The sequence below is a fragment of the Tursiops truncatus genome, chromosome 7 (assembly GCF_011762595.2).
Source record: "Tursiops truncatus isolate mTurTru1 chromosome 7, mTurTru1.mat.Y, whole genome shotgun sequence".
Taxonomy (NCBI): Eukaryota; Metazoa; Chordata; class Mammalia; order Artiodactyla; family Delphinidae; genus Tursiops; species Tursiops truncatus.
The window spans coordinates 86050099-86074018 of NC_047040.1; the positions used below are offsets into that span (position 1 = coordinate 86050099).

The 23920-nt window shown below is 38.9% G+C and overlaps 1 protein-coding gene across 2 annotated transcripts in view; it reads right to left on the reverse strand.

The window, feature by feature from the left end:
• Window positions 1–5617: 5617 nt before the first annotated feature.
• Window positions 5618–23920, reverse strand: part of ARHGAP15 (Rho GTPase activating protein 15) — a 621340-nt gene continuing 603037 nt past the window's right edge. For both annotated transcript variants that reach the window (XM_019925524.3, XM_019925523.2), the window contains exon 14: window positions 5618–5981. In XM_019925524.3, coding sequence (XP_019781083.2) covers window positions 5798–5981 — 184 coding nt within the window. In that variant the 3' untranslated portion in view covers window positions 5618–5797. The remainder of the gene's footprint in view (window positions 5982–23920) is intronic.

Genomic DNA, 23920 nt, shown 5'->3' on the forward strand with positions numbered 1-23920 from the left:
CATAGAGTAGAAGCCACCCAAACAAGCACTTTTAAAGATGTGGGAAAGGAGGCTTCCATGCCGTCCTCTCCATAATGTAGTGACATGGTCGGTACAACGTAGAAAAATGAAATGGTACGTGAATATTCAAATTATAATAGCGATAACATGAATGAGAGTTAGTCATCTACTCATAACAACAAAGGTACTCTGTATTTCTTTGGGGAAATACATAATATCCCTCTTGTTCTTTCATGAAAATTAGTGTGAAAGTGAAACTCTCATCAGGTGTTTTAACAGGGGAGGGAGGAGTTACTCACATCTGGGGTATAAATATTTAGGTGTTCATCTGCTTACATTTCTTCAACGTTTTTCTTTTCTAATTGAGCGAGCATATATGGTCTAGTGGTTAAGGCAGGGGCCTCTGGAGCCATATTATTTAGTTTCAAACACTAACCTGACACTTACTATGTGAACTCGGGTAACTTCATTGTTTTTTCCCCTCAGTTTCCTCAAGTATAAATCAAGGATAATAGTAGTACCTTCCTCCACAGACTTAGGAAGATTAAGTGCAGCAGTATGTGTGAAGTGCAGTTCCTGGCTCTTAACAAGCACTCAAGAAATGTTCGCTAATCAAAAATTAGTCATTCCAGGACAAATTTTTCTTGGTGGTCCTCTGAGTGGCCAGAGAAGGCACACTGCCCCGAGAGAAGGGGGAGACATCAGAGTAGGTGAGATAGAAATGACCTGATGATCACCTGGGAAGCATGCTGTGGAAGAAGGCGGCAGCAGGCGTGCTCCTCTGACTTGGGTATGACTTGGTCCAAATATCTTAAGATGTTACTGTCAAATGTCGACTCATTGTCAGAATACCAGAATCTGCTCTGCCCCAACCCAGAAAAATTCAGCTGGAAAGGGGCCTGCTAGAGGAGTCCTGTGTAACAACAAATGCTGCTTTGCACGGAGCAGTCGTAATTCAGAGGTGGCGGGTGACGCTCAGAAATGCAGGAAGACGATGCTCCTCAGTATTGGTTTCTGAATCTTCTGCCACTGTCTGAATTCAGATCTGTGTTAATAGTATGATGGCAATGATCTTCTGTCTGGCAGTGGTGCCTATAATTTCTCCCTGCCTCAAACGGTAATTCATAAAGTTGCCAGGAGAATCTTCACAGCTTTGCTAAAGTCACTTCGCTGCTAAACAACCTTCAGGGTCTCAAAATTGACTATGGACTTAATATAAAACCTCTTGGGCTTCCCTGGTGGCGCACTGGTTGAGGGTCCGCCTGCCGATGCAGGGGACACGGGTTCGTGCCCCAGTCCGGGAAGATCCCACATGCCGCAGAGCTGCTGGTCCCGTGAGCCATGGCCACTGAGCCTGCGCGTCCAGAGCCTGCGCTCCGCAAACGGGAGAGGCCACAACAGTGAGAGGCCACATACCGCAAAAAAAAAAAACCTCTTGGTATGACATTCGAGGCCTTTCGGAGTCTGGTTCCAACTTGCCTTCTCATCATCTTCAGAAGATCATAAAGTTAATTGTTAGTCAATAAGCTGGAAATCTATCATCTACCTCCAGACAGAGGTAGATGGGACAACTTCTATTTTCACAGTGTATTACCTGTTTTAATTTCCTTCACGTGATTCCATTAGACAGCCTTAAGAGGTGAGATAAGGCAAGTATGATTCTATTTCATAAACTGAAAAACTGAGACCCATTTTAGTTTGCAACCCTTGGTTTGAAGAAAAAGAAAAAGATCCACCTATTTTCTAAAGATGAGATGAAACATTTTTAATTGAGGAAATAATATGTGACTATTATGTTTGAAGAAAGTCTTTTCTTTTTTGTTGGTTTATTATTTTTTTCATATTAAGATTTGAGTTTCCCAGGAGAGAGTTGATATTGTTTTGGTTTTATTTCTCATTTTTGACAACAGAGCAATTTGACCCAGAACTCTTAGTGACAGTCCTTTGGGCAGAAAATCTTCGCGGGACCTTTTAATTAGGAATTGACAGCATGATTAAACTTATAATTCACAAAAAATAAATGTGGAACAGAGAAGTACAGGTCAATTTCTAGCTGTGTTCAACTGTAAGGACAGCACCAGTGGCAAGTGATTGTTCCCTTTTAACAGCTTTTCTAATTTCTCTTAATTGGATCCTTTGTTTTCTAATTGGAGAGAGAGAACTATCACATGGCTTTCAGTTACTAGCTGTGGCATGGTGATCCTGTCATATGGCACACGCTAAGTAAAGTCAGACCTGCAACATATAAGATGGAATAAATACCATCTCCAAGAAGCTCTGTGAGTAGGAAAGAGGGACAAGCTCCCGTGTCCTGGGAGGAAAAGCCGTGCTGCAATTGGACATGCTAACTAGCCTGATTTTCCAGGCAGACTGCTTTGGACTTCCATTATGTTAAGGTTATGATTTCTTTAAAATATTTATTCATCATAATATATAAATGCTTCTAAGACTACAAGATTATCTCTTGCACTCCTAGAAAACGTTAAAAGCTGTACACACACACATATAAGGCCACACACGAGAAAATGCCAGTGTCCTGCAAGTACCTTGTTTTCTTCTGCCCACTGGTGAATTTAGAGATTCTCTTTCTAAGAAACAAAGTTTCTCATTTTACAACCTCCATTGGATCTCTTTTGCCTGCAGGATAAAATCTAAATATTTTATCACGTCCTGTATCTGACTCCAACTCTATTCTCCAAAATTGCCAGGCGTGTGCTTCACATGAGCTTCTTACTTTTCCTTGGAGGGGTTAGGTCTTTCACGACTCTGTTCATGCCATTCCTGCTCCCTAGTGTGTCTTCTACATTTTTCTTTGGTTAGTTTTACTCATGGGTCAAGGCCAGATTGAAAGGGTTACCTTCCTAGTGGAGCTTCACCTGACTCTCCCAGGCACAATCTGTTTTTTGGTTCTTTGTCAACCACTGAACTTTAACACCTCTGTACCAGCTTCTGCTCATTCACCCATTCAAAGATACTTTCTTATGGATAAAACTGGAAAAAATACTTTTTGAGCATCTCTGTGTCGAGGTGCTAAACCCTGGGGCTACATGGTCACTAAGAGGGCTGAGCGCCTGATCTGGTACTGAACTGTAACTAATCCTTAGGTGATTGTTTTCCTTACCGGACTGTGAAACTGCCTAGTGTAGTAACATTTGCCTTAGTTTGTATTCGATCAGCGGAGCCTAGACTTGCACCTGGATCAGATAAGGTGATTAAGAAATGCTCATTGTCTTTAAATGTCTTCTTGATGGAGAATGTTGATCAGTTTTATAAAATCTAACCCCTCAGCGAGGCAACCTAGTATACCTACAATCTTGGCTTTTAAACTTGGAACAGTGGATAATGAGCATCATCGTTGTCCCTGAGATGTTATGGAAGCTAATGACCTTCCGGCGTAAACTTTTTTATGCCTTTAGTGTGTATAAGTCAGATCCTGTGATGGGCGCTTTGGCTCAGCACCTTGGAACGGTCTTCTTCCAGAGAGGAAACACAGTCTTTGATTAAATGCCCTTAGCGGGCAGGGACAGGACACAGCTGGGGTTTGAATAAGGCTAAATCCCATCAGATTGGAAATCAAGAAGCTGCTGCTTTTGAAGATCATAAATCTGGAAGGCAGCAGAGGCAAGGGGCTGTGAGTCCCTGCTCAGAGAAGGTAGTGCCACGTCTCTGTGGCTGCTAGCGCTTCTTCTCTCTGGCTGTTGCTCCCAGAATTACTTTAAAGATGGACACGGGAAGGGATAAGAGTTTAACACTCGGACTACTAAGAAGCAATGAAAGCCTTGGAGAAGACCTAATTAAGAATATGAAATGTCATGGAAATGAGGAGGACTTGAATGCCAGAAACTCTTGTTTCATGTCTCCATGTTTTTCTGAAAGGCACAAGCACAACTTTGAATAAAAGAAGAGCTTAAAGCTGCAAGTCTGTTAGCTCATTGCTACCAGCAACTTTAGATCATGGGGTTCTGCCTCATGTGACTTTCCTTGGCTTTGTGGTATTTGTATATGTCCCACTCCATGAAACCACACTTCAGCATTTATTGTGGTCGCTTGTGTTCTTGGCCATCAGCCAACTTACTGGCACCATTGCCAAAATGAAGACATTCAACAGGGGTAAGGGAAACCTCTCCTTCCTCAGGCAGCTCCGTGGATGCTGGAGCTGTGCACGTCTGGCTGTCTCTCGAGCAGCCGCTCTCCCTCCACTGTATACCCCACCCACGCAGACAGCCCAGGCCTCTGAGCTCCTTACTGCTCTAAGTGTTTGCTCTTGGATCCGTGCTTCACGTGTTTTATTTACACGCTTTATTTTTCATTTTATGAACAAATCGATAACTAGACTTACTCTTTATCGCACTGGATTAGCTTTATTTATTCCATTTGAATTTGATTAAAAAGCTGTCAAACATAAGTCTACATTTATATCAGCAGAATAATTTCACAAAACCGGCTATGAGATGTGTTCAGCTAGAACACAGTTTTCAAAATAAAACAATGTTTGATATATTCTAGACAGTTACCCTTTTGTTTATCCATGACAACTGAAATTAACCATCAAATGGATAAAGCAATCCAAGTCCAGTCAAGTAATCCTTAGGGCATATGGAAAAAAAGCCTTTTTTAAAAAAGTTCTTTCTAGATGGATTTAATGTAATTCACCAATAAAGCATCCTCAGAAGCATAATAAAAATTCTACATAAAATGACATAGCCAGGGAAAAGGAAGATATACAGTCTGATGAAGATTCAAAATGGACGTTAACATTAAAAATGAACAGTCATGCAATTCCTGTATAATATAAAGATCAAAATTGCAGGGCACTAATTTTGCTTCTAATTTATAAGACAGTATGTTTATGGGACTGCAAATAGTATATGTAAAAAAACATATCCAGGGCTTCCCTTGTGGCGCAGTGGTTGAGAGTCCGCCTGCCGATGCAGGGGACACGGGTTCGTGCCCCGGTCCGGGAGGATCCCACATGCCGTGGAGCGGCTGGGACCGTGAGCCATGGCCGCTGAGCCAGCGCGTCCGGAGCTTGTGCTCTGCAATGGGAGAGGCCACAACAGTGAGAGGCCCCTGCGTACCGCAAAAACAAAACAAAACAAAACATATCCAATGGCAAATGTTTTGAACTGCCATTTTTCTTCAGAAAAAATGCCATTCAACATGTATTTGTAAATTTCAGCATCTAGCGCCAAGGATAGCTGGACTAGATTTACGCTTAACGAAAAGGTTCTTGAAAGAGGAAATATGTCTATTTTGGTTGAGATCCTGATTTCCTTTGTTCTATTTAAAAAGTATTCATTTCTGCCTTCTCCCGTCTTTTGGTTCTACTCGTGTACCCGTGGGCGTATGGGCAGAGGCCTGAGGCAGCCAGGGTAGTGAAGAGGCTCACCTGTGTGGACACATACCCACACTCTCAATCACACTCACACTCACACTCACTCACATGTCTGCACATACACAACCACACATCCAATGCCCGGGAGTCAAATTAACGCTAGTTTTGGATATATGCTGTCCTCTGAACAATATTCTATAGCATGGGGCATGCATAATGTATGCCTAGAAGTGCTGGAATGCACAACACTGAAGGGGTTAATGTAGAACACATATAGGCAAATACTGTCAACTATTTTATTCAAATGTTTGGAACTTAAACACAAAATCATCATTAAGTTTTTACAAAATGAGGCATCTGTCACTTGAATGGAAAAAAATATTTCAGAAATATGTTTACAGAAACGTAAAAATATGAGGCCTCGAGACAGATGTGAACATACTCAGTAACTCGTCTTGTCTGTCAGTCTTCCTCCGAGCCAAAGATCTTACTGTACTCGCTCAGCATGAGCTCGGCGATCTGGTTCTGGTACACCATGTGCACCGCCATGTTCCCTGTCTCGTTTTCAGCTCGCAGAAGGGTGGGTCCAAATACAATCCCTAGGCTTTGTGTGGACATGAGGTTCTTGGATGCCTCGGCCACTATCCTATGGAGAGAGAGAGAAAAAAAAGACCCATTGGAGTTTGAATAAAATTGTGGCTACTTTTGAATTATAAAGTTCTGTGCTCTTGAATCCTTTTTCTTCATTAAATTTCAACTTAAAGAAGGAGAATAAGGGCAGTGATTGGCTTTGGAAAAACACAGAATGCAACACAAGCAAAAAAAAAAAAAAAAAAAAAAAAAATTCAGGTTCCAGAAATACTACTAGACCACAGCATTATTTAATCTTCTACTCTGTGTGCTTACTGTATGGAAATAGAACCTATGACTTTTGGGGGAAGGATTCTATCCCCATAATACCTGGCCATTGTGGGTGCTTAATAAATGTTTGTGGAATGAATGAATGAATAAATTAGCAAAAATGAGAAAAATTACTGTGGAGAGTTAACAAGATTCAACCTGTGAAGTGATTATAGTCAATGGAGGAAACATGCACAGAATATATAAGAAGCCAAACACACAAAAAATAGAACAATAGATACATAATTCATGATGGAAAGACCAAAAAAATAATTAAGTTTTTAGTGATTAGCATGAGTAAAGTATTCCTGACAAATGCTAATTGCAATATGTTTTGTAGAGAGGGTAGGTTCTGGGACATTTAGGTGTATAACAAAATTCTAAGTGTCCCCACCCATTTTACTCAATTTAGCTCACATCTCAATAAAATGCAGAAGACTGTAGCATTTGCACAGGAGAAGAGTCCCACTGGAATCAAAGAAATGTTTGCTTATGTGAGGACTGTGGAGAGCTGGAATACCAATGAAACATTAGGATGTGGTTTTATTACTGGTAATGTCTTGCCTGCTTCAACACGGGACTCTTAAAAAGAAAATAAAGCCCCCTCCTATCAATTGAGACTTTAAAATTAAAAAAAATAATGCTTATTCTCACCATTAGAACCCCCTTGGTTTTATATTAAAATTAGGTTTTAGTGACGTTAGGGAAATAGGGAGAGCACATGGAAGGACAGGGTGCTAAGAAATACTGTACTCTGCATTCCTGCAGAACACCGACCCAAGGGAAATATAAGCTCAGAGAATAAAGTGGGGCAAAAGAATACTTTACTGCAAGGCAGTGGGGCATCCAGTCTCAGAGCCCACTGGGGCACTGGTTGAGCTCTAGCGGACTCTGTGTTTGGTCTGTTTGGGCCTACCTAGTTCCCACTCAGAGGAGGCAGGAGGAAGGAAGACTTGCTCTCTTTCCATCTCTCCACAAACCCAGATCTCTGACATACCATTTCGGTGACCAAGAGCCCATGCCTTCTCTCTCCTGAAAGAGACTGAGAAGGGCCAAAGCCTTCAGTTTGTGACTCCCCACAAGATGTCAGCAAGATGTCATTGACCTGATCAATATCAGTAGTAATCAAGCAAAATCAAGTATTATTCTAAGCAATTTTATTTATTTATTGGCCGCAGAGGCATGCGGGATCTTAGTTCCCTGACCAGGGATCAAACCCGCACTCCTATTCCATAGTGGAAGTGCAGAGTCCTAACCACTGGACCGCCAGGGAAGTCCCTATTATTTATTTTTTATTTAATTTGATTTTTAAATTGAAATATAGTTGATTTTATTCTAAGCAATTTTGGGGTCTCATTTAACTTCATAACAATCCCATGAGGTAGTATCTATTATTTAAGCCCTTTTGACAAACGAGAAGACTGAGGCCAAGAGCGGCAAAGTGCGTGATATCACACAGAGCTGAGGCTCAGACCCAGGCAGGTGGGTTGCAGCTCCCGTGGAAACATCATTGCCCTGGGGTGTGTTATGGCTCCTATGCTTAATAACTGGGCTGTCATGTCACTCTACCATCTTCCACATGGTTATTGGTCCTTCCATAAGGGGGTCTGGAGTTTTATTCCTCACAGTAGCATTGTGATTGACAGCCTGGTTACAATGGATTTATTGTGGGGAAAATTACTCTTAAACTTGGACTGAATATTCAAGATATTCTGCCTCCCATTTTCACTTTTCTTCTCCTTCAAATGGAAAGCATTTGTACCTGTGCGTAATGTTGGCAATACTACGTTTCTGGAAGGGATTCTCACATTTAAAGTATCAGTGAGTTATCAGAGACTTCAAGTTTAGAGTTTCCTTTGGAATGTAAGAAACTGTGCCACTTTGCTACTACATTTACCAAAAGTCTGTAGAATGATTTTAAAACACTCTCCTAACCTGGAGTAGGCACAAATGGAGTGGGGCTTTGCTTCTCTTTAATACACCTATTCACCTTGGCTTAAAGTCTCTCTTGAGCCTCTCCCAGACCTCTTGAATATAAAAATCACTTGTATGATCCATTGTGAAGGAAGACAGTTTTTCTCTTTTGGATTTAAAGTAATACCTTTTTGGGATGCTAACTCATTCATTGACTATGCCACAATAATAATTTAAAATTTTGTTAAACAAATATGGAGAGAGATAACATAAGTGATCAATTAATTAACTATTAGGTAAAAGTTGCTTTAAAAACATTACCCATAGGTAGCAAAGGTCTAGGCTGATAAGAATTATCTATCAGAGAACAGGGCTCAGAAGGCATGGGGCATGAAGAAGGTAAAATTAAAAGCAAAAGTCTAGGGCTTCCCTGGTGGCGCAGTGGTTGAGAGTCCGCCTGCCGATGCGGGGAACGCGGGTTCGTGCCCCGGTCTGGGAAGATCCCACATGCCGCGGAGCTGCTGGGCCCGTGAGCCACGGCCGCTGGGCCTGCGCGTCCGGAGCTTGTGTTCCGCAACGGGAGAGGCCACAACAGTGAGAGGCCCGCGTACCGCAAAAAAAAAAAAAAAAAAAAAAAAAAAAAAGCAAAAGCCTATTTAAGTATGAAGGTGAATGGCTGATATAGGGCCAACAGGGGAGAAGAAGAACATTAGGACCTGGAGTCCAGGGAGACTGAAAGGAGAAAGGGGTGACCTCAAGACAGATTGATGATGGGAGATATAGTTTCCTAGTTAATAATGGCTATAATTTCAGTCAATAGCAGGAACAATGAGATTTGGGGTATAGCGGGAACCAGAATTGTGTCAAACTCAAGGTGACGCTAGAAATCAAGGGACGTCCAAAAGCTGATTATTGGAAGGGACAGTTGTGGCTGTCATTATTGGAGATTATGGGGGTAGAAGCGGGAAGAGGTCTAGGCTATCTGGAGGAACTGGCGTGACTGGTGGGGTCTCCAGGGCATACAGGAAAGATATAGCTGGTGGGACTCGAGCTGTGAGAGGAGAAAAAGAAGGCTGAAATGGGACTAGATTATTTTTTAATTTTCCCAGTGTTCTTTATATTTTTCCTGCTCAGCAAAAGTCCTGATCTGAGAATCCAGAGCAGGACCAAATCTAGAGGAAAGCAAGGCTGAGTTTCAATGGAGTGAAGAGTAGGAGGCTACAGCGGGCTGTCAGAGCCCCCTCTGGGAAAGGATTCGCTCTTGGCCAGTGGATCATGGGAGAGGACTCCTGTAATGGATTTCTGCCAAGTCATCGGTTTCCTAAATTTCCCATGGACAAGTGTTCACTTTGAGCTCTTCTGCGTGTGTAAATGTGGAACATTCATGCCATTTCAACCTGTGTTATTTGTGTCCATTTCTCTTCACATTCTCCATGTGACTTTAATAAAACCAGTTTTAACTAATGGGTGCTTTCAAGTAATCTTGTTACATGTAGATTTTACCAAATAACACTTAGTGTTGTATTCTTGTTATATTTGCATTACTGCAGGTTAAATTTTCTTAGCAGCTTGGAATTTTTTCCAAGTTGGGAAAATTAAGTTACTTGCAATAACTTTTAGAAAAATCAAATGTAGTTAAGAAAGAATGTTAAGAAAATGTGGATATGTATTATACAGAATGCATGCTTTCTTGCCTATTCTCTGTTACAAAACGTGTGCTTGTGTGTGTGTGTGTGTGTGTATGTATTTCATTGGCAATTTATGTTCTGAATATCAACCAACCAGTAGTTGGTATATTGAGAAATCAATTTTTAGGTTAGAAAATGCTGAGGGTGAAGACTATTTTGGGGTGGAAGTCACCAACTACCGAACTATATGATTCATGTAGATAGACAAAAATATTCTCACATCAACATTCACATTAGATTATACCCCTTTATAGTAAAGAGTGGTGATAGATATTTCTAGCAAAGAAGGCTCCCAAACTGGGGATGTCTGGAAAATGTATTCATGCTGTTATGGATGTATTCATGCTGTTATAGACTTCACTATTCAAATGTGAACTTACTTACGCTGTACCTCAACAGACTCTTAAATAGTTAAGTGGTTGATTTAGGACCACATAAGTAGTCAACCACAATGTCAAAATACAGCTAGAATACAATCCTACGAAATTATTCAAATCTCAGTTTTTTACCTCAGATCAATGGGTGTCATAATTTCCACTCTCACTATGGGGACTATCTGGGCATTGCAAGTGTCATTATTTCTGAAGGCTTCAACTAGTAAAACATATGTAGAGGAGAAATAGAGGCTATCGAAAGAAATAAAAGCCCTGCATGGAAAAAAATGCAATCTAGTATGTAAGATGGAAAACTCTCAAAAACAGTTAAGTTGTACTTCCAGTAGTTTAAAATGCAGTTGAGTTGTATTATTGGAGGGGAGGATCTGATTCAGAAACCAAATACATTTTTACTATGGGTTTGGCAGTACTTCCAAGACAGCTTTCACTAAAGTGAGTTCTGCAAAACACCATCTCTGTGACATACTTCACAAAAATAGCAATCTGGAGTAAGAAAGTTTTGGAGAAAATTATATGCCATTTTTCTTTCTTGGAAATTTACAATGCACAATAGCATAATAAAGGCTCTGACAAGTCCTGCAGAAAACTAACCCTGTTCATCTTTGTGTAACTCTTGTGCTCCCTAACTTACTTGCACGTTGTGGATCCTCTTTCTTGAGAGACAATAAACAGCATACATTAAGAAATGTTACTTCTAGTGTGCTTTGCTAAGGATCTACTAAGTCTGAAACATTATGGATTTTACCCTCCTATGCCACCCAGGCTTCAGAACTCCATAGCAGCTAATTCAAAGAGGTCAGATTGTGGTCATTTCTGGCAAGTTCCACCCCTCTGGTAGGGCTTAGATTTCATCTGGCCTTAAACTCCATGACAGTGTTGTAAATTTTGAGCTACAATTTAACCTGTTTTCAGCAAAGAAATGAAAGAAGCTCCCTTTTTAGGACAAAACAAAGGCCAAAAGGCAAAAGACCACATCTGAATGAGAAAGGTGAGAGCAGAGACATGGTTGAGAGATTACCATACAGTAAATTGATGGATGGTAAGAAGGTGCAAAAACATTTAGATCTTAGATCAATATTTGGAAATTCTTCTACATGTTTGTTTACTCACCATTAGATTACTCCCAAGAAATCCTTATAGCAAAGATACGTGATTTGCAGCCACAAGAAGAGCTCAAAGTTTAGTGCCTGTGAATGCTTGACTAATAGGAAAAATACCCCAAACTGCAACTCTTTTGAAAAAGGCTATTTATTAACACTGCTTAGTTTAAAATAGCCTGACAAAAATAATTATGATTTTATGAATTTCTTCACAAAATAGCACTTGATATGTGTTCATTTTAAAAGAAACTCTTATACCGCTAAGTAAATTCAAGTTTATAAAATCTTGAAGTGGGTAAGAATTCATTTTTCTGGCAAGAGATCAAAAAGGTGATATACAGTTTACAGCATAAGAAGGAAAAGAAATACCAGAGCTACTTTTTGTTGGGCCCAAATGGACGGAGCAATGATCCATCAATTTTAGATTATTTTAGAAACAATCTATAATCCAGAGCTATAGATGCTGGACCCCAGGCCAAAAAAAATCCTCAGAGCCTTATGCTGGGTAAGTTTTTCCAAAAGTGAGCTGAATTGCTAACTCAAAGGAATTTTTTAGTTGCTTAAAACAACAGCCAAATGATTCAAAATGAAAGAGAGATTTACTATAAAACTAAAAATTAATGCTGAATTAAGAAGACCAAAGCATTTAATAATAGTCCAGCTCCAAACAGATATACGGATGCAAACTTCCTTTTAAGTTTGTGCTTTGCTGTTACCATAGTGACTTGCAAAGCAAGTCGAAAGCCACATAATTGCCTGCAGAACAAGCCTCAGGTTATTGGAGGTGTACTAAAAATATTCCCTTCCCTATCTCTGGATTGCTGTGATTTTCCAACAGACATAACTTTAGGATGGTTTAACTTGAATGGGGAAAGTGCGGTGGTAAATGTACTTTTGCCATCAGGTCACACTTGCAAAATACAGCTCATCCACTGTATGTGAAATGTTAATTGTGACTTTGACCATTTCAGTGAAGAGAGGCTGTTAAATATAGAATAAATTTTCAATGTGCTCAACTTATGTTTCCTATGTGCTATAACTACTTTGGGGGGGGGGTTCCATGCTAACCATATGCTTGCCTACTCTCAATTTGCACAAACTATACTGCTGTCTACACTGGCCTTTTTATTTTTTTTTTAAAGATTGGGGACTTAGCAGGAATTCTACCTTCTCCCTTAAAGTCATGGCTGTATGTTAGAAAATTTTTCAAATATTGCAAAAGCAGAAGAGCATTCAGAAATGTTTTTGCATTTAATACTAATGTATTTCAAGGCAGTGATTCACTGGTGATTCAGTCATTTTTTATATGCAAATTTATAAATTAATTGATTTAAACTAATTGTAAAGTCTTCAATTTTATACTTAAATATCATATTATTGTTTTCCAAAGTAAGCAAAAAACTATCCTCCTAAAAAGCAATTACTGCTATATTCTGACATTTTTGCTTTTAAATTATCTTTAAAGCTACGTGTATGTAATTCTTTCAAAGCACATCATGGAAAAGGTACTTTATATGGCAGTCGCACATTCACAGGTAACATGGCCTTATTCTTTGCATTTATTGAGTACCCTCTTTGCATTGATTTCACTGCAAAAGACTGAAACATTTTCAGTTATTCACTTGTTTCATATTTATATTGATTGGCCATTACAGGGAGAGTCTAATGTATCTTTAAAGCAATATTCAGAACAATAAGATAGGAGGAGTGATAAAATAAAAAAAGGTGACTAGCCCATAGACTTCAAAATGGCTTATTTCTGGTTGGAATATGTATTCTATAAGGTGATAACAACCATGGATAAAATGGGATATCATAGCCAAAGCCCTTACATAGTAGATAATATCAAAAGGAACACTAACAGTAGTCACTATTTGTTGAATATCCTTTATGTATTAATCACTGTGCTTCAAATATATCACAATTTTCAAAGGTAGACTTAAAAATCAGCTTTAATTTCTTTTGTTATGATTATAAAGTAATACATTCTATTAGCATTTGAAAATTTAGTAAAGTATAGTAAAGAAAAAACCACACCAGCAACTGTGAACAGTAACTCAAGGTACCCATTATTCATTCATAAAAATCTGTTACTCAGTAGACCTGCTATTACTCAACACCTGCTAGGTGCCTGACGCTGTTCTGGATGTTGAGGATGGTGCAGTGAGTAAAACAAAATCCCTGCCCATATGCAGCATACAATCTAGTGGGGGAACCAGACAACGAACAATACACTAATCAGTATACGGTGTGATTTCAGGCACTGAGGTACTTCAAGAAAAACTAAGAGAAGTGGTGGTTCTTCCACTGACCCTGGGAGCCTTTTAAAAGTTTCTCCTGGCCTAGAATCCATCCCCAGAGATTCTTCTTTACCAAGAATGAGTGGAGCCTGGCTGGCTGTAGATAATACAGCCCCTAGATTATTCCACTGTGTAGAGAGGTGGAAAGTGCACATGTGGCAGACAAGGTGCTCAGGAGTTCTTTCTAAGGAAGGGACGCTAGGGCAGAGAGCAGCTTATGTGCACACACCAAGGGAAGGAAAACGCCAGGCAGGGAAAAGTAGGTAGAAAGCTCCAGTGGTGAAGTTGGGCTGGGTGGTTCTAGGAATAGAGAAGAGGAGAGTGAGGCAGAGAAGGTAGGAGATGCTGTGGGCGGACTCATGGGCCTTGGTAAGGATTTAGGACTTAAATCTAACAGTGATGGGAATTCAACCTTGGGTTTTGAGCAAGAGAATAACACTGCCAGCATTTAATATAAATGTATAAGTAATTTATTTACATGCATATTCAAGAAAATACTTTCTATATAATTTTGTATTCACCGTTTTTCACTTCTATCATGAGCAATTCCCATGTTTTATATAAGTAGTATATATTTTTTACTCATTATCTTATATGGGACAGAATGGGCTGTACCCTATGATTTCTTAGTATAAGTGAAATTGATGTATTAAAAAATCTTTTTGTACTCTTTCTCCACATTTTGGAGTATTTCTTTAGGCAGTGGTTTCCAAATGGGGCAACTACCCACTCCCACTCCCCCTATTAGGCATTTGCAATGTCTGGAGACATTTCTGATTGTCATGACTGGGCGGGGTGGGGGAGTTGAGTTGCTATGGTATCTAGTGGGTACAGGCAAAGGATGCTGCTAAACATTCTACAATGCACAGGACAGTCCCCCAAACAAAGAATTTATCCAGCCCAAAATGTCAATAGTGTTGCTGTTGAGAAACCCTGCCTCAGGGTAAAATAGTAGAAATGTAACAATTAGATCGATGGTTCTGAAACTTTACCATTCATGAGAGTAATTTGGAAACCATATGAAACACAAGTTTGCTGAACTTCACCTTCAGATTTTTGGTTCAGCACCTCTGGAGAAGGACTTGAGAATATGCATTTGTCACAAGTTCCTAGAGATGATACAACTGGTCCCGGGACCACACTTCGAGAACTTGTGCTAGATTAAGATATTGGTTCTCTTTTCTTAAAATATGATAACGTGGGATACGTAACATGACAACCCATAGTCCTGTTAGCATTATTATCACTTGGTTTTATTCTTTTTAAAATAATTGCTAACTTGATAGGTGAAAAATGATTGTCGTTTGAATTTAGGATTCTTTTAAGTTAGGTAATGGGGAAGAAGTTAAGAAAAGAACAGCCATGTGGATTTTTTCTTCTGTGAACAATTGTTCATATCACCTGCCTTTTTCCTATTGAGAGCATATCATTTTATTTGTTTACTTAATCCACTTACTTATTTTGTATAACAAAACTAACACATAGTCTTTAACAGTGTGCTAATCAGGAGTATGTAGAATAAAAAGGTAAAATACTCTGGCTTTCTAGTCAAACTCCTTCATGATAACTCTAATTAACAGATGGGTGTTCCTTCTGGATGCTTTTCTATCTATCCATCTACCTATCTATCTATATATATATTTTTTCTTTTTAAAAAAGTACATAATATGGTACAATTTGCTTTATTTCCCCTTAACTATATATCATGGGAATCTTTCCAAGTCAGTACATATAAAAATACCTCACCCTTTAAAAAAAATGTTGTTACATTTCATAATATGGAAATAATTTATTTAACCATTCCCCTGCTGATGGACTTTTAGGTTGCTTCTAATTTTTTGCTGTTACAGACAATGCTACAATGAACATCCTTGTACATATAGATTTGTGAGTTTTTTATGTATTAAGATGCATAATACTTCATTACTTTTGTTGTACTTATATTCTCCCAATTCTTTTTTTCCTTAATTTTGTTTATTTAAATTTTGTGTGGTCACATCTAGCACTCTTTCTTTTGGAATTTCTATCATTGTTTTTGTTATTATAAAATTCATCCATTTAAATAAATCAGATAAATGTCATTAATATTTTTTCCTAACTTTAAAAAATGATTTCATTTCATATCCTCTAATTCATCTCAGTATATTTTACTGTTTGAAATGTGATGGTAATCTCAATCTTCTTTTTCTTCAAAAGCTAGCTGATTCCCCCAACCACATTTCTTGAATAAATTTCCATTCTCCATTGATTTGTGATGCTACCTTCCTACAACTCACAGACACACACACCTGGTATTTTTACTCTGTGGATGATTTCTGTGTGTATTCTTAGCTAGTACTTTGCTGTTTAAATCATGATAACTTTAATAAACATTAGGAATCTTCCCATTTTTTTTCTTTTTCAGATGGGAAGGAAAATGTTCAGATGGACAAAAGGAGCCTGAGAAAGATTGAATAATTTGATCAACACCATGTAGTTAAGCGGCAGTAGCACCTAGATGAAGATGCAGATCTTTATTACTCTGGGAGATAGATATTCTTTCCACAAATAACTAAGATTCAAGAATTTGGGGTTTGAAATCAAGGGGTTTCTTAATGTTGAGGCCTGAGGCCTGAGGCAGACGTGGAAGAGAAGTGAGTCAGAAAGTTGGCACAAGTCTTGGGTGACATATTTTGATTTTTTAATCACCTAACTCACACCCAAGGATATATTTATAGGGATGAGAAGGATGTTCAGGTGGAAGAAAAACCAAATGAATACATATTGTCTTTTTCTCCAGAATCACACAGTGTTTTAAACTTCTGAGAGCATTCACTTCTCACTGTGAAAAGAAACGCACTATTTGTGAGATTGGTTGAGAGTTTCAGCTATTGTTTCCCTTAGCTGTTTTCTCTTAAGCTTTAAAATGGTTTTAGCCATTCAGATTTGACCTTGTCCGCAGTAAAAGAAGTCTTAATTTTTATTCCCTGAGCTCTGTTGATCTACCAATAACCATGGATAATATCACCATCCTGGGAAGACACTGCCCTGGATTTAGGGGAGAAAGGCTAGGGAATGTATTACATGTTGGGAGTATTTTTAGAAAAGAAAAAAAAAAATATAAGACTGTTTATTATTCTTTACTTGGAATTTGTCCAATAAGGCAGTTAAAACACTAGTAACGTTTTATATAGAACATTGGGGGTGTGCGTGGGTCAGCATTAATTAGGCCAAGCAGAATAAGGCACCTAATTATAAGACATTAGTGGAAAATACAGAACTTAAATATTTGCCTTGTGATGTTAGATAAAACTAAAAGGAATACTATCAATATGCAAAGTCAGGATTCATCAACCTCTTTTTTTTTTTTTTTTAATTTCTTTTCACATAGGTGAAGAGAACAGCTATTTCGCTAAGGGCATCTATCAAATCTTCAGCAGTTTTCCAGAAAATTGTTTCCTTATTTAAAAGGTCCCAGAATAGCTGAAAGAGAATCACTTGTAGTTTGGGTGTCAGCATTCATTCGTCCACACTTAATTTTACTTTCTGAGGAAAAACAAGCTTTAGATGTTTCTCACAGTGCCTTGACTCTGAGAGGCTGCACAAATAGAGGCTCCAGGGTGAATGTGTGAAGCAGAGTGACAGGCTCCTCAGTGACACAGGGCAGGGACTGATGGTGTTTTGGTTTGGAAAAAAGAACAATTAGGGAAGCCACGATGACTGAAAGCAAAAAGCCATGATATGGAAGAAAAAGTCTATTTTCCTCTAGTAAATCCAGTTCCTGGAATTGGCCCAGAGACAAATTTCACCTCCATATGACGAATTAGAGTTATGAAAATAGACTAGACTCCTTCAAAAGATTCACAGTTATTATAGAAAATTTAGAAAATGAAGTTGAGTCAAAATAGAAACTAAAAATCCCTGATAAGTCCATCACTTAGATATTACTATTATTAATATTTGGTATAGATTTTTCCAAGTGTATACTAGAAAAAGAGGGGGACTATCTATCAAGGTTATTAAACATTCTGCACTTAAAAAGAACATGAGTTCCCCATCAGGAGGCATTCAGAGATGTTCCAGATTCCCGTACTGAATGGCAAAGTGAATGACATTTAAAGTGTGGTTTGGTTTGGGCTTCCAGATTAATGACGAAAGAATGAACATTCTGGGAAAGTCAAACTATCGTTAGAGATGAGGTGGGATAATATATAATAACTGAGGTTTCTTCCCCACCCTTCCTAATGCCTCTTTCTTTTCTCCAAGATTCAATCAGCAGCATTTTGTCTTCAGTGGAGGGATGGTACAACAGAAAAGCAGAGAAAGTGCTTTGGATTTTTGTAAGCTAGGGCATTTGAATTGAAAAGGACTCGGCCTAAGTGCCCTGGACTCAGAGTTGCAGCGATGGCTTAACCAATAGATTGGAAGGTGGATCAAGAGCCAGGCTGCCCTGCTGCCAGACAAGAGAAAGATTTCTCTGGATCGGTAGAAAGAGAGTTAAAAAGAGAGCTGAGACTTTGGTGAGGTCCCATGAATGCGGCCCAATCCTGAGTCCTTCTTATCCCCCTTCCCTGGGGATGCGGGCTGTTGGAAGGTTTGAGGATTCTGAGATCAGATAGACCCATATTCCCCTCCTTGGGGAAAACCTAGGGTTATAAAAAAATTCCAGACTTCCTCATGTTCAGTGTATCAGGAATAAAGACAGATTACCGCATGGTGTATCTACGCAAGGGTGGCATAAGATAACTCCGCAGTGTCTGTCTGACCAGTGACTGAAACCAAGACCTGGAATTGGAAGTTGGGGATGATGACAGAAAACCAGAAGGAAATGAAGACAAGGCAGGACAGGTGACAAAAGCCAGACACTTACTACCCTGCTTATCTGCTTTACTACCTTTCTCTAGTAGAATGTAAACATCTTAAGGACCAGGACCTTATCTGTTTTTGTTTAGTGCTGTATTCCTAGACCCAGATTAGTGTTTGGCACATAGTACTAGGTGCTCAGTAAATACTTATTGAAATGCTGTATAAACGGATGCTCTCCCTGCCCCCCACCAAATGCTGAGGCCATACGTAGCCCTCCAGAACTAGAAAGGATCCAGGAAAATGTCTAGAAGTGTCTAGAAGACACTCTGAACTGACTAAATTTAAATCATTTCGATGAATAGGGCTCACAGGGGAAATTAGTTTCAATTGTGGCACAATATTTACATTTCTGGCACACCTGAGTTTCATATCTACTCCGAGATGATGAGAACACGAAGGCAGAGATGAACAGAGATACTATTTCTTGACAGCTAGTTAAGGGCCTGTAAGTGTGCAGGTTGCCTTTCCTTCCCATGTATTATCTGACAATGAGATTCTAACATGTACCCAGTTTGAACAAAACTGGTGAGAGGAGTTTAGAATAAAATGTAATTTTTATCTGGTTTATACTATGGATGGTTGAAGTTAAAGATAGTGACATCATTTTTCTTGGCCATCTAAAATCTGACCATCAAATTCTATTTTAGGTAAAATGCTTGATGTATCTGCAGAAATACAAACCCCTTCAAAATGTTTATAATACTTGGCTTAAAGATAGAAACTATTTGTTTTGCTTTTACACACATGAATTTATAATCTGTAGTGTGGTGGAGAAATAAATTGTGCCAGTTTCTGCATCTGTCCTTGTACATATGGACGTCAGGCTAACTCATGAGTCTATTGTTCAGCACACACCTCTGTAATCACCTGTTATGACTCAAATCTAGACCTTTTTGTGCCTCTCTCAAGTTTCATCTGCTGTTAGCCATGCTGAGTTTTCATTCTTGCACATACATTTTATCATAATATTATATGTTAGTCATAAACTATAATAATAGAGATAAGAGGGATTTTGAATTTAAAACATTGTAAAATGTGCTATAATTATTATATATTAAAAAATTACTTCTATCCCACCAGAACTAAACCATGTGATTTGTGTGCTTTTAGTGAGTAAGGGGTGAGACTATAGGTAACCTAAGCTATTTTTAAGTGTATATGAACCAAGCATAAATTAAATAAAGTGACACCAAGGCTGAAATAATGTAAGCAAGCACCAAGTGAAACACTGCAGTGAATTCAAAATAGAGTAGTGTACTGCTACTGACGGTTCCCCTATCCTGACATGCTGACTTAATCTGGCATCAGGAAGGAAGAGAACAGGATAAAGACAGAGAGAAGGATAAATAGAGAAATGAAGATTATTTTTAGTGTGATCATGACCAGGCCATTCATATTTCTCCTATAGCCTGGAACCAATCTTATACTTATTGGAAGGTGTGACCTTTAAATATTCCTTACTTGCAAAACGACAAATATTCTAGAAGCTCGGTGTTAGCTTGTGGAGGCATCTGTCCCGCTAGCTCTTTGCATGGAGTTTACTGCAGGGGGGGTGAAAATTGTAGATGAGCAAATGTGTTACTTATTCTTTACATTTGCAGACTTTAGGGTAAGTTCTCCTTGACAGCTCCCCGATTTCTTTAACGTGGCAAACCTTTAATCAGTCTAGATATGTTAAAATGTGATTTTTACAGCGAATTGACCTGAGTTGAGTACTTGAGTTGAAATGTGTATTTTTCACCCACAAAAGCTGACTTGGAGGAAAAAAAAAATCAGATATTCTATGATATACTTTGCCTTAGTGACAAGATGTTTTGGGGGAAATCATCCAAGCTTGAAATAAAATCTTTATTGAAAGTAATTCTACATTCATGCCAGTCAGATACATTGTAGGATTAGACCGGATATCCCAGGGGAAAACTACGGTATATGCACCAGGCAGAGTTGATTATTTGGACCTCCTGTCAGTTCTTAACTTCCTGACAATGGCTGAAGCATTCACAACCGTTACAACTCCGTTTTCATCTTTATTTTGAGAGAAAGTTAATACACTTTACCTTAACTACGCCAAATGTACTGGAAAATAACCCAGTAATAAGATACACCCCGCCTACCAAGTGATATCTGTGTGTAGAGAACATTTAGCTGTGCATTTTAAGGAAACAAATACAAGCAGCAAATGACAGAAAGATATTGTGATTATTTTTTCTACTTAAACTTTAAAATTTTTCTGGCAAAGCCTCCTGTGTGCTGTCTTAAAATCAACAATGTATACATAATTATGGAGCCAAATAAATGGCTTTTATTGAAAATTTCCTTCAAATGGCAGATGGGGGAGGCTTTTCAAATTATTATTGCTAGAATAATTTGGTTATCAATGTTATTTGGTGTCAAAAAGGAAGACACAGGTACGCCAGGTGACATTTGGCTCCATTTAGAGAATCAACAACAGCCTGGGATGTCACTTTTGAAAAAGTCATAAAATTGTTTCTTTGGATATAATTAACACTGTGACTAAAGAAGAGAGAAAAAGGCATAATTTCAAATTTAGATTTATAGACTGATTTGCTGTGAAGACAAAACATCCTTGTAGTTCTAGAGGAAAGGAAAAGACATAAACCCCAATAGATGTTTGATAATAACCATGTTCAATTTAAAAATTCAGAACTTAATTTTGTAACTCTCATCTTTTGGTTATATATTTTTAAATGCTTTGCTTGCACACTACCAAAGAATGAAAGCAAAAGGGTGAGGTGGCCCATGACTCACAAGTATAAGGAGAGAAATGATGACCTACTATCATGTTATAGAAAATGACAACATACTCCCCTAGACAAAGAAGTCTCAAGGTGAAAAGAATATGTGTTCTGAGAACTGTATTTCCTACCTGAGTAATGCATTGGTTAAAAAACTTAAGTTGAAAAAACTTTGTTTTTAAATTCAAAAGATTATGAATGTCCTTCAGTGGGTGAATGGATAAACAAACTATGGGATGGAATAATGGAATATTATTTGATGATAAAAAGGAATGAGCTATCAAACCATGAAAAAATGTGGACGGGGCTTCCCTGGTGGCGCAGTGGTTGAGAGTCCACCTGCCGATGCAGGGGACATGGGTTCGTGCCCCGGTCCGGGAAGATCCCACATGCCACAGAGCGGCTGGGCCCGTGAGCCATGGCCGCCAAGCCTGCGTGTCCGGAGCCTGTGCTCCGCAACGGGAGAGGCCACAACAGTGAGAGGCCCGTGTACAGCAAAAAAAAAAAAAAAAAAAAAAAAAAATTTGGACGAATTTTAAATGTATGTTGCTAAGTGAAAGAGGCCAGTCTGAAAAGCCTGTATGATTTCAAGTATCTGACATTCTGGAAAAGGCAAAACTCTGGAGATAATGAAAGATGAGTGGTTTCCAGGAGTTAGGGGAGAGGGAGGAATGACTGGGCAGAGCACAGAGGATTTTTAGGGCAGCAGATCTATTCTGCATGATACTATAATGGTGGATATATGTTATTATATATTTGTCAAAATCAATATAATATACAGCAAGAGTGAACCTTAATGTAAACTATGGACTTTAGTTAATAATAATGTATTGATGTTGGCTCATCAATTGTAACAGATGTCCCACACTAATGCAAGATGTTAATAATAGAGGAGATTCTGCATGTGTGTTTGGGGGTGTGTGGGGCTAGATAGCATATGAAAACTGTGTAATTTCTGCTCAGTTTTCTGTAAACCTAAATCGGTTCTGAAAAATCTATTAATTAAAAAAAAGTAAAAAAAAAAAAAAAAGATAACGAAAGCAGATTGCATTAATTCAGGGTCCGGAGGTCCATTTCCCTGTTTGTCTATCCTTACGGGCACACACATTTGAATGGCTTTGCACTGTACGTCAGTCACCGTATCCAAAACCATATTTAAGTTTGTTTCTACGAGGAAGCCTTTAAGAACTGTATTCTGATCACTTCGTTATTTGCTTTCTTGGCATTTAAACATTCAGATTGTATTACATTATTGTTGACGGTTTATTTTTATCTCTAAGGTATTTCATGCACATATGTTTTATCTCCCTCAATTAGATTGCAGAATCTTTGAGTTTAGGTGATGTGTTACCTTCTACTTTTCTCCTGTTTTCACTGCAGTAGGAAATTGGGGTATTCTATACCTTCCAGTTATTACAAATTGATTTTGCTTTATAGGTCACTGGCAGGTTAAATTTTTCCTCACCCAGATGTGTTTTGCTCAAGCAGAAAGTGAGCTGAACTGAACAAAAATGAGGTACTCCCTTATACTTTTCTATCTACAGTCAGAGCAAAGCTGTCCACAGCTACTCCTTTTTTTTTTTTTTAATTAATTAATTTATTTTTTGCTGCGTTAGGTCTTCGTTGCTGTGCGCGGGCTTTCTCTAGTTACGGTGAGCGGGGGCTACTCTTCGCTGAGGTGCGCAGGGCTTCTTGCAGTGGCTTCTCTTGTTGCGGAGCACGGGCTCTAGGGCGCACGGGCTTCAGTAGTTGCAGCACGCAGGCTCAATAGTTGTGGCTCGCAGGCTCTAGAGCGCAGGCTCAGTAGTTGTGGCACACGGGCTTAGTTGCTCCGCGGCATGTGGGATCTTCCCGGACCAGGGCTCGAACCCGTGTCCCATGTCTTGGCAGGCGGATACTTAACCACTGTTCCACCAGGGAAACCCACAGCCACTCTTGTTAGCTTCTGTTTCTTAAGTCCAGGAGGGAAGTCAAGATCATCAGTGAAACCCTTGAGCCCTTTTCCATGTCAATCCTCTCCCTTTCTCCTTTCCCCTGTCTTCTCTTTTTACTTCTTTGAAAAAAAAAATTACAGAGGATGACTGGAGAATTGAATTTGGAAATACAGCAATCTTATGTAACATTTAGAGGTATTTTTTTTTGGAAAAGAGAATTCAGTAAGTGCAAAATATCATCTGTGGATGCTCCGTTTTCAAAGGTTTTATGAGGTAGTGTGAAATTACTTTAGGTTAAGGTGTCAAAAATAGAATGCAGGAGTTATGAGGTTTGTGTTGAGCAGTCTTGCTTCTTCACAGAAATGTCTACATCATCCAAATGAGAAAGAATCCATCTCACTGACCTAGAGAATCGTGTAGACATCCCTGAGGCTTACTGACCCAGCACAGCATAGGAACCTGGAGAAAAAGGCGATTCAGTGAGGAAGCCTTTGTCTCGTAAATGCACACAATTTTAATTGATGTAGAAGATCAATGTGTACAAAGAAACAGAAAGCCTGGTTTCCTCCCCTGGCTCCACTTTTTATTGCATGTAGGACTTTGGGGATTCACTTAGCCTTCCTCAGCCTCAGTTCCCTCTTTTGGAAAATCAGACAGTTGGGCTGGAAGAGTTCTAATGTCCTCGTTGAACAATTTAACGCTTAAAAAAAGCTTAAACTCTTTTCTTCCTCAAATTTGAAATGATTTGTAAGG